Raw genomic sequence first — 16361 nt, forward strand, 5'->3', positions numbered from 1 at the left:
CCTCTCTAAAGCTTTTTTTTATCTGACCAAAATGCCCCTCTCTAACATTGCTCTTGCCTATTCCGTGCTTTGAGATTCGGGCGCTCTCTCTCTCCCCTCTTAGTACTACTCTGTCAAAAAAACGAATTTCTAACTACGAATCTAGACACATGTGACGTGTGTTAGGTTCGTCGGTAGGATTGGTCTTTTTTTTTTTTACGGAGGGGTAAGTTTTTTTTCTGACCAAAATGCCCCTCTCCATTTCTCCAACATTGCTCTTGCCTATTCCGTGCTTTGAGATTCGGGCGCTCTCTCTCTCTCCCCCCCTCTTAGTAAGTTTTTTTTATGTCTGACCAAAATGCCCCTCTCCATTTCTCCAACATTGCTCTCCCTATTCCGTGCTTTGAGATTCGGGCTCTCTCTCTGTCTTCTCTCCTCGCCGGCGAGCGCGTCTCGAGATGCCCGCGGCGGCGGCGCGCGGCCCGCTCCTCCACCTCCGGCGGAACCCGGCGCCACGCCTCGCCGCCGCCCGCCGCTCCTTCTCCTCCTCCGGGATGCGGTGCGTCAGCGCGGCCGCGGCCGCGGGCGGCGGCGGGAGGGAGCGGCGGTCGTCGCCGGCGTACGGCGGGCTGCTGCTCGACGCCGGGGGCACGCTGCTGCAGCTGGCGCGGCCGGTCGCCCAGACGTACGCGTCCCTCGGCCGGCGATACGGTTCGTACTCCTCTCCTCCCACCTCCCCATCGAACCACCATTTCGCTCCTCGCGCTTACCTTGGCATTTCGTCGAACACGTGGCGGGCGTGTGGCCTCCAGGTATGAGCAAGAGTGAGGAGAGCATCAAGGAGGGGTTCAAGCGGGCCTTCTCCGCGCCATGGCCGAAGACGCTCAGATACCAGGTAATCGACATGAACACGCAGTAATTGTGTCATAGAGCAGCAATGTTGCTTGTGCAAGCTGTGAAATTGTGGTGGGTTTGTTGCTGAGGTGATGATGATTTGGATGCGGGTTGTTGACGCAGGGAGATGGACGGCCGTTCTGGAGGTTTGTGGTGGCAGAAGCAACCGAATGCACCAATAATGACTATTTCGAAGAAGTATATGAGGTATAGCGTTATTGGTCTTGTGTGGGGTGCTTAATTGCAACTTTTTGAGAAGGTTATTTTGATCATTGGATGAATGCTTTGCTTTGGACCTTTGGTTACTGAAGGTTGATAAAGAGTCTGTCCTCAAATATTGTTCGATATCTGCTGAAGAAACGGGAAAAACATTTTCCGCTACCTTACAAGTATTATGGATATGTTGTTAGACAATGATAATTCAGATAATTAATCTTCATTATTGATATTGGGTGGCTACTCATTACACGTGCCCTGGTCTAATTGGAATCAAGAGTCTGTGATTTGATGATAGACAAGTATTTTGAAGTTGAAGAGCTGTGTTTTTGGTTCAATTTAATTTATTGATACATCAATTGTTCATGTTGTACTTGTACCGTGTGACTTATAGTTGAAATTTCTCTTATCTGTTAGTATTATGCTCATGGAGATGCATGGCATCTGCCTGCTGGGGCTTACGAAGCACTGCGTGATCTAAAGGATGCTGGAGGTCATACAGTTCATGCATTTTCTTCCTTTTTCAGCTTCCAATATTAAATCATGGCTACTGCCTTCTAGGCCTTGTCTCAGACTTTTTTGTCTGCAAAAATCACACGTCATTAATGTTTCAATTTCAGTTAAGCTAGCTGTTGTATCTAACTTCGACACACGGTTACGAAAATTACTTAAGGACCTTCATGTCTCGGATATGTAAGTGCATATAACATTTCACTTTCTAAATACCTTGCTCTTACAAAAAATTTTGAGTAATGGACTTATGCTAACAAATCTTGAGCTGTCCAGGTTTGATGCCATTGTTGTATCATCGGAGGTTGGACATGAGAAACCTGCTCCAGAGATCTTCAAGATAGCATTAGGTACACTAAAGCGTTTAGTTTGTGAGTTAAGTTTTTTTAAAATTATGAGTAATGGATGAATTCATCCAATACTGGCTAGGTTGCATTATTGAAGGTACTTTCACAAGCACGCAGGCACTCTCACAAGCAGGAAGCTGCGCACATGTTCTATTTAAAATCAGTTGATGCATTTTTTTCCCAGTAGAACTAAGAAGTGGCTTGATTTTCTATTTGGCAGATCAAATTGGTGTAGAGGCCAGCAAGGCAGTACATGTCGGAGATGATGAAACTGCAGACAAGGCAGGTGCTAATGCCATAGGGCTTGAGTGCTGGTATGCATAGTCTTTCCCTTCTCATTCCTTTCACCATGTAGTGCAATCGTGCTACAGATATCATGTCTCTTCAAGTGATTGATTGCTTAGTTATGCCATTACCATTTTTAGGCTCTGGGGACAGGATGTGAGGACATTTTCTGAGATACGAGACCAAATTCTAACAAAATTTCCACAGTGACATCATAGAGACCTCACTGCAGGTGATCTTCACAAGCTTTTTTTTCCTCTCTCCATAGCTTCATTTTCATGACCAAGAGGCGCCAACTTTTGTAATGTATTAAAAGTCAAATATCACTAGCATTGAATTATCGATATATTTGCATTTTGCAATAAAATAGCACCTTTACTACTAAATGTGGTAAAAACCACTAAACCAGCACAGCATATTACCGACACATCACAACAAAAAAAAATCTCCCGCTCCTATGCCTGAATATACTGTACAGACTCCAGACTAGTGTCCATGCGGCCATGCCTGAAACCAAACATGGTCAAAAAGGCTGTAGAAATATCACTCCTGCACAAACGGAATGAAGTTTTAACAAATAAGCTTCCAAACACAGTTTATTTTCATGCATGACTTAGAGTAGGCAGATACTACATCTCTGCTTATTGCGTGACACTGACATGATCATAAGATGATTTCCTTGTCCCTGTCGCCTTTTTCCAGCATGATCTCTGCAATGTCGATAGAGATGCCGTGCTTGAGCATGACTTCTCTGGCAACCCTGTACTGCTTTTCCAGCTCGCCATTTGGTGGTGTTCAGACACCATCTTATCTTCATCATATCTCACGATTTCAACTCTGGGATTGTTTGGATGGATCCATGTCACCTCCCTTGCAGTCTCCTCTGCTTCCTTGACCTCCCTGAGACTAGCATTCTCACAGTTTATGGAGACCCTGAATTTCTCGACATATTGGTTCCTCCACAGCCAAGAGAATTTAATGTTACGACCTTTATCCTTGATCTTCCGTACATTGACATCATGGTGAACAACTTCAAGCTGAGAGTAGGAAACCAATTTCAAGTAAGCAAAGCTGTGTTATCGTGTAAAGTAAACTAAGAACAGGTGCAGGCATGCAGCAAGTGTAGGGCCTTAGGCTTACATGGTGTGGTTCTCTTTAAGAACAAATTGAACAGTAGTGTTTGAAAAAGAATTGCTCTCTATACAACTTTTCAATCATTTCTAAGATACAGATATTTTCTATGCAGCTTATAGTGATTAATATGGACAGTTACAAGGTGGATCCACACACAGTCAACTACCTTCGATTTTTTTTTTTGGGTATTAGGGTATACTTTCTAAGCCTTAGAGCATCCCCAGCAGTTTCGGCATCCCATCTTCCATCCAGGAAATGGCGTATGGGGGGAGAAAATCCGGCTCCAACGGATACGCCATCTGGGCCTCCATAGTTGGCGTTTCTCTCTCCTCACGCCATCCCGCAACCACCGCTCCCATCCGTTCTCCCGCCCCCATCCAGATCGAGATCGAGGAAGAGGTGAAGCAGTGAAGGTAGATCGAGTGGAGGTACCTTCGGCCGCGCCGCCTTTCCGCTGCCGCCGCCACTCTGCCCGGCTATCGGCGAGCCGCCCGTGCGCCCCTCCGCTCCGGCCGGCGGCGAGCCGCTCACGCCGCCCCTTTGCCCGGGCCGACGCTCCGCTCCGGCCGGCGGCCGGCGGCGGCGAGCCGCTCATGCCGCCCCTCCGCTCCTCCGCCCGCTCGTGTCTCTCGAGCTCTCTGGAGTGAGAGAGAAGGGAGTGAAAGAGAAGTTAATGATGAAAAAAGAAAAAATAATATTAATTGATTGTAGGTGAAGGATACTATTAAAATATAGGAGGATGTGATATAGATGATGTAATATGGATGATCTGTTGGAGTGGGGAGAAATATGAAGGAGGAATCTTTTTTGGATGACCATCTATATAGCCATATGGATGATCAAATTTGGACGAGCTGCTGGGGATGCTCTTAGGAGCTAGCGAATATGGTGTGTCTTTGCCTCTTTCTTACCCTGTTTTAATAGGACAATAGATGGAAGGTTGAAATCACCATAGCAACACAGCATGCATGCTTGCTAAGTACCTCCATAAATAGGAATCAAATGAAGAACAATTTATTTTGTTAGCTACTAGTAACAAGGGATAAGATTGGAGACTAAAAACTGGGTAACCGAGTCAACTAGCTTCATAACTACTTGTAACAAGTACAACAATGGGTTACGCAGCAACCAATGGAAGTCAAAGTAACCATCATCATCCTTCATCTCCCTCACATTGACATTTTGGACAACAACTTTAGGATTGACACTTGTAGGCTGAGTACGGCAAAATAAGAATCGAATGGGCAAGTAAGTAAGATAAACTATGAATTGTGTAATTCCATAGTAAATTGGAGAAAATTCCTTGTATGCCCAAGAACAAGAGTTGGACGGAATTAAAATATATCATGGTCCCATACAACAAGTTATGAATTTAGTGTGAACCTTACACAACAACTTATACTGCCAACCTAACACACCACAAATTCCAACATCCATTCAATGCTTTAAGGTAAAATAGACCTTTCCATTGTTAGAACCTCAATGGTTACTCTCATTGAGAAGAGGATGGCACAAGAGATGGGGCAATTTTCTGGTTTTCTCTCATTCACAAACACAAAGCCATACCTTCCCGAGGAAGGTTGGATACATATATATAGCCATAGCTGGCTGCAAGCCTATTGCTGCACTCTTCTAGTCTAAAAATTCGAAATTTGAAAGGGATGCTGTCCTAGAAGGCATCCCAACTGAATAAAGCATAAAGGGGGGGCATAAAGGAGATGCTAACCGCAGCTGTCCTAGCAACTGAAAATATGCTAAAGGAGTAGATGCTGTCCTGATAAGGTGAAACTACCCAAAAGCAAAAGAAAGAATCACAAACAAGGACCACAAAGACTTATCCATCATTTCCCAAACAAGGACCACAAAGACTTATCCATCATTCTCCCCCTAAGTCTTGTGCGTCGTCTTGTGGGGAAGTTGGGCCATCCCAATCCTGGAGCAGAGCTCGAGGAACTTGATCCTCCCAAGAGGCTTGGTGAGCAAGTCCGCAAGCTGGTCCTTGGTGTTGATGTAGCTCGCCTTGATGCTCCCTTCCTCCAAGTAGCTTCGGATGAAGTGGTACCTCACCCGGATGTGCTTGCTCCGTTCGTGAAAAACGGGGTTCTTTGCCAGGGCCAGAGCGGACTTGCTGTCCACCCTGAGCTCTACCGCTCCAATGTCTCTGCCGAGGAGATCACCAAGCAGTCGAGCAAGCCAGAGCGCCTGGGTCGAAGCGGCGGATGCCGCCATGTACTCGGCCTCGCAGCTGGACAGGGCCACCACCTGCTGCTTGATCGACTGCCAGCTAACGAGGCACTCGCCGAGGAAGAAGAGAATCCCGCTCGTGCTCTTGCTGGTGTCGATGTCGCCGGCGTGGTCGCTGTCGCTGTACCCGACGAAGTGTGCCTTGCCAGGACACCTCGGGTAGTAGAGACCGTGGTCGAGAGTCCCCGCAACGTAGCGGATGATCCTCTTCACAGCCTGCTGGTGCTCCATCGTCGGTCGCTGCATGAACCGACTGACGTAGCCGACGGAGAAGGCCAAGTCCGGCCGTGTGTGGGTGAGGTAGCGAAGACTCCCCACAAGACGCCGGTACTGTGTAGCATCCACCTCCTCCGTCGTGCTATCGCGGCTCAGCTTCAGTCTCTCCTCCATCGGAGTGAGAGCTGGGTTGCAATCGGTGAGCCCAGCTAGCTCAACGACGCGCTTGGCGTAGGCGGTCTGTCGAAGCGTGATCCCGGAGTCGTCCTGGTGCACTTCGATCCCCAGGTAGGAGAGAGGCCCCAGATCACTCATCTGGAAGGTGGCCTTCATCTCCTCCTTGAACGCCGCCACCTCCGCATCCTTGGTGCCGGTGATCACCAAGTCGTCGACGTAGACACCCACCAGCAAGGCATTTCCTCCATTGCCCCGCCGGTAGATGGCCGCCTCGTGCGGGCTTTGCTCGAAGCCCATCCCCTTGAGCGTGGAATCCAACTTGGCATTCCACGCCCTCGGTGCCTGCCGCAAGCCGTAGAGGGCCTTGTGCAGGCGTAGCACCTTGCCCTCCTTGCCGGGGAGCACGAATCCCGGAGGCTGGTGCACGTAGACCTCCTCCTTCAAGTCGCCGTTCAGAAACGCCGACTTGACATCCATGTGATGGACACCCCAACCTTCCTGAGCAGCCAGCGCAAGGAGGAGTCGCACAGACTCCATCCGTGCCACGGGAGCGAAGGCATCGTCGTAGTCGATCCCCTCCTACTGCACGAAACCGCGTGCCACCAAGCGAGCCTTGTGCTTGACGATGGCTCCGGCTTCATCCCTCTTCAGCTTGAACACCCACTTAAGGGTAATCGCGCGGTGACCACGAGGGAGGTCAGCAAGCTCCCAGGTGCGGTTCTCCTGAACCGCGTCCATCTCCGACTGCATCGCGGCACGCCATGCCGCGTGTTTCTCGGCCTCTGCGAAAGACCGAGGCTCACCGTCGTCGCACGCAAGGTGCAACTGCGCCTCCAGGTCGCGAGGCACCTGTCCCGGCACCGGCTGGTCGCCGAGAAGATCCTCCATCGTACGGTACCGTAGCTGCTCGCCGTCGTGGTACGCGTCGATGCGCTCCCCGTCGTGGGAGAGCGGAGTAGCGAACTCCACCGGGCTGCGCTCAACACGAGCTGGCGTCGGAGTAGACGTGCCCGGAGGAGTGGCTGTTGGTGCTGGAGCGCGTGGGGTCACCGGCTGGGGCGGTGTCGGCAAAGAGCTCGTCGTAGTCGAAGTCGTGGTCCGAGGATGTGTTGGTGTCGAAGTCGGTGGAGGCTCGGGGACTGGGGTAGACACGCTCGGTGAAGAAGAGCTGCCTATTCCCCCAGCTCCCTCGAAGTGGACGTACTCGATGGTGAAGTCGTCGTACGTCGGAGTCGAACCATCGTCCACCGCCTTGTCCCATACCCACCCTCGCCCTTCGTCGAACACTACACGCGCGCCGTGCGCACACGCTGTGTCTCCGGGTCGAGAATGCGGTAGGCCTTCGAGCCCTCCGCGTAGCCGATGAACACCCCTGGGGTGCTCCTGTCATCGAGCTTGCCGATGTGTCCAAGCTCCTTGGCGAACACGAGGCAGCCGAAGGCCCGCAGGTGGGAGACCGCCGGCTTGCGCCCATGCCAAGCCTCGTACGGTGTCCTGCCATTGAGAGCCTTGGTAGGCGAGCGGTTGAGGATGTAGACGGCCGTCACCACCGCCTCTCCCCAGAAGATGGCCGGCATCCCCCTCTGCTTGAGGAGAGCCCGAGCCATCCCCACAACCGTCTGGTTGCGCCGCTCGACGACGCCGTTCTGCTGCGGGCTGTACGGCGCGGTGTAGTGGCGCTGAATGCCCTCATCAGCGCAGTACGACGCGAATTCAGCCGCCGTGAATGCGCCGCCGTTGTCGGTGCGCAGCACGCGCAGCTTGCGGCCACACTCCGCCTCTGCAGCAGCCTGCGCGTGCCTGATGGCGTCCGCAGCCTCTCCCTTGCTGCCGAGGACCATCACCCACATGTAGCGGGAGAGGTCGTCGACGAGCAGCAGGAAGTAACGTCGTCCTCCTGGTGTGGCCGGTGTCACTGGGCCACACAAGTCCCCGTGCACGAGCTCGAGCCGCTCCTTGGCTCGGAAGCTCGTCTGCTGGGGAAAGGGGAGCCGCCGCTGCTTCGTCACCACGCAGACGTCGCAGAGCTGCTCCACGTGGTCAAGGCACGGCATGCCTCGCACCATCTCCTTGGCACTGAGCTGCTTCAGGGCCTCGAAGTGGAGGTGCCCGAAGCGCTCGTGCCACTGCCACGCCTCGTCGTCCCGACGAGCAGCGAGGCAAACTGGTTGTGCGACCTGCGCGCTGAGGATGTAGAGTCGATTAGTGCCTCTGGTTACCTTGGCAAGAAGGCGACGACGGCGATCCCAAATCCTCATGAGTCCGTCCTCGACCAACACGCGTGAGCCGTTCTCATCCAGCTGTCCCACGCTGATGATAGAATTCCTCAACGCGGGGATGTAGTAGACTCCGGTGAGCAGCCTGTGCTCACCGGACTTGGCGGTGAAGGTGACGGAGCCAACGCCCTTGATCTCCACGCCGGAGGCGTCCCCAAACTTGACAGAGCCTCGGACGCTGGAGTCGAACTCGGTGAAGAACTCCCGTCGGCCGGTCATGTGATGGGTGGCGCCGGTGTCGAGGTACCACCCATCAGCCTTGTCGTTGCTGGAGCCGTTGCAGAGGGAGACGAGTACCTTCGGCTCATCAAGGTGGAGAAAAGCCGTTGCGGCCGGTGCCGCTAGAGGTAGCTCGATGCTTGCGTGAGCCAGGAGCAGAGCCGGTTCTTCCTCCTCCACCCGTGCAACGTGGGCCTGGCCGCGTCGTGGCTGGCGACAGTCTTTGGCCCAATGGCAAAGCTTGCCACAGTTGCGGCAGGCGTTGTCTCGTGCCGGCTTGTGGTTGCCGGCGGCGCTGCCTTGGGCGCCTCTGCGAGCACCACCCTCGGCGCGTCTTCGCGCCCACCGCAACTGGACACCTCCGCGCCCTTTGCGCGGCTTGCGGCCGCCTGTCGAGGGAGAAGACTCCCCCTTCCTCCCGTCGCTCTGAGAGGCCTCCCACTGTTCTCGAGTGAGATGGAGCTTCCCGCCGATGGTGATAGGCCCCGAGAGAGGCTGTGGCTCATCACCATCGACGACCTTGAGGCGACCTAACGCCTCCTCTATCGACATCGTGGAGAGGTCCAGCAGAGACTCGATCGAGCGAGCGATCTGCCTGTACTTCTCTGTGACGCAGCGAAAGAGCTTCTCGACAGCTCTCTCCTCGTCGTAGGTGTCGTCGCCGTACTGCACCATCTTCTGCAAAAGAGTGTTGAGACGGAGGGCAAAGTCATCAACATCCTCACCCGGCTTGAAGGCCAGGTTCTCCCACTCCTTGCGGAGTGCCTGCAGTGTGGACTTGCGGGCGCGGTCGCTGCCGATGCGTGCCGCAGCGATGGCGTCCCAGGCCTCCTTGGCAGTCCGCTTCTGGGAAAGCGAGAACTGCATCTCGGGCGGGACTGCAGCGATGAGGGCATCCAGTGCCCGCCGATCCTCATCGTAGTCGACGTCGCCGTACCGGACTGCCTCCCACATGTGCCGCACCTGGAGCCTCACCCTCATCACCGTGGCCCACTCGATGTAGTTGGTTTTGGTGAGGGTAGGCCACCCACCACCGGGACCAAAGTCCCTGACCACCGTCTGGACGCCGTGGTGACCATGCCGCCGGTCAGGGGAGGGAGAGCCGCGCTGCCTACGAGGGCCGCGCGCGGGCTCCGTGCTGCCGCCGGCACGCCAGCGCCTGTCTAGGTTCCCATCGGCGGGTGCGCGGTCCCTTGGACCGCCGCCGCCGCCGTGGGGGTGGGCTGCTGCCCACCGCTCTGCCCGCTCCCGCGCCCTTCCTCTTGCCAGCTCCTCAAGCTCCCTGTCGGCGGTGATGTCGCCGGCGATGGAGCCGTTGATGCTGCTGCGCAAGGTCTCAACCTCTACCTCCGCCGCACGTGCCGCATCTTCCGCCGCCTCTGCTTCCGCCTCCGCCCTGGCTGCTGCCAACTCCGCTGCCGCCAGTCTGGCCGCCCTCGCTGCTGCTGCAGCGGTCTAAGCCGTTGCTCGCCTGCGCTCTTCTGCTGCGGCGAGCTCGGCGTCCTGCTGACGCCGAGTGCTCGAGGCGACCGAACGCCGAGACCGAACGTCGGACATGGCGTGCCTCCGGGAGGCTGCTGCGTGGAGAGGGGGAAGGGAGAGGGGAAGGAGCAGCCGGTGCTGCTGCTGCTGCTGTTGGCTGAGAGCTCAACCGGGCTTGGGAAGGGGTGGAACAGGAGATGTTTAGCCTACAGGAAAGTGTGGCTCTGATACCAAATGTTAGAACCTCAATGGTTACTCTCATTGAGAAGAGGATGGCACAAGAGATGGGGCAATTTTCTGGTTTTCTCTCATTCACAAACACAAAGCCATACCTTCCCGAGGAAGGTTGGATACATATATATAGCCATAGCTGGCTGCAAGCCTATTGCTGCACTCTTCTAGTCTAAAAATTCGAAATTTGAAAGGGATGCTGTCCTAGAGGGCATCCCAACTGAATAAAGCATAAAGGGGGGGCATAAAGGAGATGCTAACCGCAGCTGTCCTAGCAACTGAAAATATGCTAAAGGAGTAGATGCTGTCCTGAAAAGGTGAAACTACCCAAAAGCAAAAGAAAGAATCACAAACAAGGACCACAAAGACTTATCCATCATTTCCCAAACAAGGACCACAAAGACTTATCCATCATCCATAACTACTAAATGGTCAATTGCCTGTCAATTAATGGAATGAGTATTTATGGGACCAAAACCAAAATTTGGGGTCTTAAAAGGGATTGAGTAGAATTCGCGGGTATGAAATGGATTGACTGAAATTTTAGATGCATATAATGAATTTTCTCGATCGGCTGGATACATCTTCAATGTAGACTGGAGAGGATGAATTGGATTCCATTATTGAAAAGCTAAACCATGACACATAATAAGAATGAAGGAACTAAACAAGAGAAGAATGCCACATCTTGTGGCTAGCTGGCAGCTCAGACCCTGATCAAGGCTTATAATTAATCGCAGGAATGGAAAAGAAGGAAAGAATAGGTGAAGAGAAGCAATAAGCTGTTGAAACCACAAATTCTAATCGATAGATGTGTGTGCACATACCTCTCTGTAAGGTGAATGTATCTTACTGTCACCCAGTCTTGTGGTTTTAAGGGTAGGGCGGTTGGGATGGACAGCAGCCACTTGTGCCAGCGCCGCCTCCACTTTCTCCACCTCCGTGGCATGGGCACCCGAACATGCCATGGTAGCTTCAACTCTTCTAAGTGAAGTTCTTCCATGGTTCCGAAAGCCAAGCAGCTTGTCAAAACCAAGTAGGTTGGCATCTCTTAGGAACAGCACACGGACAAAAAACTCGAGGGATTCAAGCCTTGGCATGATAGTCTTTGTGCTGCAAATGACACCATGTAGATCAAACCGGAGAAATGAACAGGGTGTGCTGAAATATCTCAACTTCCGAAAGTAGCCGTCACCAGCAGCATTCTCAACGCTGACCACATGGGTTTTACACGAACACAGTTTTAGGTGGCGAAGCTCTGGCAACCTCCCAAGAGTTACCATGTCCTGTTCCTTCACGATCTGCACTTGCAAATCTAGATAGCAGAGGTTTGGAAGAAGTAACGGGTTAATCCCCACAGGCATTCTATAGAACACCAAGGATCGCAATCGCAGGTGTCGGAGGCGTCGAGGGGAAGTGAATCCTGCTTCCCACATGACGCTCTTCATTCTTGATGAGCCCCCAATGTCAATAGTATGGATCTTGTGTAGATTTTGTAGGGACTCCAGCAAATCTCTATCTGTTCTCTCATCCAGTCCATGAGTAAAAAGGCTAGTACGAAGCACCCTTAGTTCTCTCAGCTTGCCTAGCACCTTCACAAACTGACTTATATCAGCAGGACATATCCACATTTCCTGCAGGGATGTCAACTTAACGATCAAACCAGATGACACCCTTGTACCCTCATTAGCTCGTAGGCACAACAGTTTTGTCAGCAAGCCCACTGACTCTGGCAACTCTTGAATTCCAGTCCCCAATAAATCCAGTACCTGTAAAAATTTTAGATCTCCTACTTCATCCGGGAGTTCGCTGGTTCGAACATTTTGTAGCCCAAGGTACCTAAGGTGATGTAAATTTCCAAGGTACTGCAAAATATGTTTACAGTAATAGTTCCGAGAAAAATGATTTTCTAGAGCTAATACACGTAAGACATGAAAACTTGGAGGTGCCACAGTAATACCGTCGCATTCACTCAAAACAAAGGACCTCAGTTGGTCCACTCCCACATTACCCAGCTGATGTCCGTTCTCTTCAAAATTCCTATGCTGCAGGGCTAACCTGCGAATCTTGCTCCTTGGAGATTCCTGGTGCTCACTGCCATCCAACACAGTGACAAAGTTTTCTTCAAATGACAATAAACGGATCAGATCAAGCACCATATCATGGACATGGCAACCATCTGCATACCCTTTGTATTCAGCCTCCACTGTCTGGATCATGCTTCTGTTTATGAGCTCATTGAAGTATCCCTCCCCGAGTTCAAATAACCCTACACCAGGTGCTTGTTCCTCATGTACGAAACCCTCAGCTATCCACTTCCATATCAACAAATTTTTCTCAATATAATAATCTTCTGGAAATATGCTTAGATACAGTAAGCAAGGCTTCAGATGCAAAGGCAGATCATAGTAACTCAAAGATAATATCCTTCTAGTGTTTTCCACATCATCATTTCCTCCATGCCCCAAGACAATAGTGCTGTACACTTCAGACCAATCCTCCTGAGGTTTATTGGCCAATAGACTAGCTATTGTAATGATAGCTAACGGCACACCACCACATTTCTTCAAAAATTTGTCACATGCTTCAACCAACGAACTATCAAGACATTTCCCTTAACCCTGAACTATTCTTGTATACAATAACTTTTCAGAGTCATTGCGGGAAAGTGGCTGCATTTTGTAAACATCACCCACATATGTGGCAACTTCAAAAACACGAGTAGTTACAACTACTCTACTTCTGTGATTACTGTCTTGTAGAGCACATCTGATCAACCCCCATGATTTCTTATCCCACATGTCATCAATGACAATGAAACACCTATGGATCCACATGACAGTAAAAGAGACCCATGAGCTAGAAACTAAACTAGAGGAAGAACATGTTTGTTTAGGTAATGGAATGCTAACATTGCAACTACTACTGAGAGAACATACATAGGCAAGAAAGCACACCAACCCTGAGAAACCAAACTGTAACAATTTGATTTTTTTCGATCTTGATTAATCTGTATATGTAGATTAGTGCAGTTCAAATAAAACTTATGTGCTACAATTAAGCCAATCTTACTATTTAACTCAAGTGAATTATGCTTGAACTGCAACGCGCTATTAAATTGCCTTCTGTACAATTCCTTGGAAGATTAGAGCAATATTTTTCTCAATATTATCTCATGTTTTTCTCCCTTTCTATATGCTGCACCCTTTTTGTGTATGAATGCATTCCATCTGCACTTATCCATAGGCTACGAACACCCCTCAAACACCGGCCAATCCATGGACTATGGACACTATATGCTTTCAAGGACAAGAATGGTTCCACCATGGTCTACAGATTATTATACATTCCCCCAGAAACCTTCTTCAGTTTAGAAATAATTCCATAGTTGTTTTTCTGTCTCATACTCTATTTTTTTAGAACTCCTGTCTCATACATGGCATTGTGGTCAAGGAACTGAAGTCCTGTGGCAACACCAGGTAAATGGAAAGTAGGAAAGGTTCAATTGGACTCAGCATCCAACATTTCAGCTAGGTAGTAGAATTAAGTAACTAAGATCTAACAATATTGGAGAACACACTGTTTCATTATTACAGAAGTTTTATGAATAGGAATTCGGTGCTATTTTGTACTATGCAAGATACCACAATAGAATGGTGTAGCCGAGAAGATGAACTGATCCATCTGTGTAGGGTGCGAGATAATTTAGACTAATCATGGTGCTTCCAAAGAGTTTATAGGCAGAGGTTATGAACATGGAGTGTTATCTTAATACTGATCACCAATGGACATCTATTTAAATCAATCTGTCTGTTTGAATTGGAGGACGTGCTGGTGCACGTAACTTATAACCACCAATTAATCTTGTAATTTCTAACCTTACAGAGTGAATATTAACTATTGTTAAACTTATTTCAATAATTTCATTGATATTTGATAGATCTAGAAAAGTCTTGAAAAGTTTTTAAGATATTTTTACAAATGGTTGCTGCTGGAGTTTTTGAAGTGATATGACCATTTAAAAAGTTGAGACTTAGAGTAATATAGCTGATGTACAGTGTAGATATACATAGGTGAAAGTTGGGCGTAGCTGCATATATAGGTGACATAAATAAAATATTGTACAGCTACTGAAACTAAAATCATTATCATCATATAATTGTTGCAAGCCGTGATCAGATGATTATATTCTTACCTCTTTTCCTGGAGGATTTCCTGGAGTTTATTGATGAGCTGCCTTTCATCGAACAAGGTGATATTAAAATTTGTGTAGGTCTTCTTGTCAAGATCAATGATAATATCCCTAAGGACTTTCTTCATGTCAGGATTCTGACCAACTGGAACAAAAGCCCCACAATCAAAACCTGGTTTAAGCTTGTCGTAGACTGCTTTGACAAGAGTTGTCTTGCCCAGCCCTCCAATTCCAACAACAGAGACCACCCTCACTGTCTTGTCGAACAAATCTATATCATTCCCAAGAGACATCATCTTTATGAGATTGTCCATTTGCCCTTCGATGCCAACAAGCTCAGTTGCCCTTTTGTACAGATTCAGGAGCCGAGGATCAACGTCTGCTGGGACTGCAGGCTTGGCGACGATGTTATTGACCGTGTACCTCCCACACCTTGCAGCCACCTCCTCAAGTTTCTCGTTGATGTCTTGGATGGCTCCGGCGATCTCTCGGCGAGCCTTGGTCTTCTTGAACAGTATGACAATCTTCTTCCTGAGGCGGCGGAGCATGTGTGGGTCGGCAGGCTCCTCGCGGCCATCAACATGCACCATGAAAGAGTCGATGATGTCCTCCATGTCATAGGATGCCTCCCTGAGATCCCGTGCCCAGAGCTTGACCAGCTGGTCAAGCTTCTCCGGTGGCACCTCTCCAACTATGCGGAGGACAGCATGGACGCTCTCAAGCTCCCGTGAGAGAGACTCGATCTTCTTCCTCAGGCCCGCTTGCAGGCCATACTCCTCATTGAGGAGCTGACCCAGCTTGGGGAGAAGGCTCCCCATTGCCCCTGTCACTAGCTCCATGCTTTGCACACTCTTTGGCTCTTGCAATTAAGCAGCAGATATGGTTGAGTTTCCCACCCACATTTCTGTTGCATTGGTACATTTGATGGAATACCAAGGTACATATATATGGTGTTGTGGATTAACAGGTCAGTACTGTTTGTTGGATCGATTTGATGCAGCTTGCCAATCTGCACTGCATGCATAGTCGTCACTCTCTTTTTTTTCAACTCTTAACTGTCTCTGGCAACTGCTGCATGGTACGGGACCCCGGTACACATATAACATGACCACTAATTCTCTCCTAACTATATGTTTTGAAACTAGAAAATAATTAATAATGTGGTATACACAATAAACCAATTTATATGAATCGTAACATCACATCACCATGAGTTTTTACGCACTTGGAATGTATTTACATTTCACAAGGTAGAGGTATTTCTGGTGTAAATTAGGAGAGATGTTATGGCTCCTTATATTAATACTACCAAGTCGTCCATCTGCACGTGCAACAAGTTTTGATGAGAGTGTCAGTAATTTGTAGTGTTATAGGGAATTTATTTATTTATTCTGTAGAATGTGTGTGTCAATTTTTCACATTTGATCAGGTATATATTGCTCTGACTATGCATGCAGGGATGATCAGGATGAACGCTTACATGAGATGATACACGTGTGGTCCCTGGCACAGAAGAGCTGATGAGCATAATTAATCAAACTTTGAGATCTTAGGGATGATAAACTGTTGTCAGTTGTGACGAACAATTTGGCTATAAATTGTGGTTTCATGCCATCATTGATCACCCTGAAGTTGTTATGATTGTGTTGAGTCGATCCAACGACTTTTTTTTTTTTATCTCCATGACATTTACATGACATTTGTATATATTTACAAACATGCAAACGCATTTGACAGCAGGGTAAACACGAAGTAGATTTTCTTACACGTACTTCCCCTGATGAACTGACATGTGGGCCTGTGGGTGTTAGGGCCTACATGTCAACTACTAACACTGAATCAGAGAATCTTAATCGGGGGTTACAACACAGCACCTAATGTTACAAGAATCTAAATTGGTTCTGGGTATCTGTAGCTCTGAAACAGTTTGGAGCCGGAGGTAAACTAGTGGAGTTGTTT

The 16361-nt window shown here is 49.4% G+C and overlaps 1 protein-coding gene and 1 pseudogene across 1 annotated transcript; one reads left to right on the plus strand and one right to left on the minus strand.

Moving 5' to 3' along the window:
- Positions 1-405: 405 nt before the first annotated feature.
- On the plus strand, positions 406-16169 carry LOC127781930 (uncharacterized). Its single transcript, XM_052309002.1, has 9 exons — positions 406-690; positions 792-874; positions 997-1080; positions 1507-1582; positions 1710-1782; positions 1876-1949; positions 2167-2260; positions 2372-2463; positions 15860-16169. The coding sequence occupies exons 1-8, from the start codon at positions 438-440 to the stop codon at positions 2439-2441; spliced, it is 807 nt and encodes a 268-aa protein (XP_052164962.1). The 5' UTR covers positions 406-437; the 3' UTR covers positions 2442-2463; positions 15860-16169.
- LOC127781931 (disease resistance protein PIK5-NP-like) lies at positions 10953-15241 on the minus strand (annotated as a pseudogene).
- Positions 16170-16361: the final 192 nt, after the last annotated feature.

This window comes from Oryza glaberrima, chromosome 8, assembly GCF_000147395.1.
Source record: "Oryza glaberrima chromosome 8, OglaRS2, whole genome shotgun sequence".
Classification (NCBI taxonomy): domain Eukaryota; kingdom Viridiplantae; phylum Streptophyta; class Magnoliopsida; order Poales; family Poaceae; genus Oryza; species Oryza glaberrima.

What these genes read in the sequence shown, in the direction of transcription:
- LOC127781930 (XM_052309002.1), top strand. Translation starts at nt 438, where the DNA reads ATGCCCGCGGCGGCGGCGCGCGGCCCGCTCCTCCACCTCCGGCGGAAC. An exon ending in GACCTTCATGTCTCGGATAT is followed by an intron (nt 1,783 to 1,875) that starts GTAAGTGCATAT and finishes TGAGCTGTCCAG; the next exon opens with GTTTGATGCCATTGTTGTAT. An exon ending in GCCATAGGGCTTGAGTGCTG is followed by an intron (nt 2,261 to 2,371) that starts GTATGCATAGTC and finishes TACCATTTTTAG; the next exon opens with GCTCTGGGGACAGGATGTGA.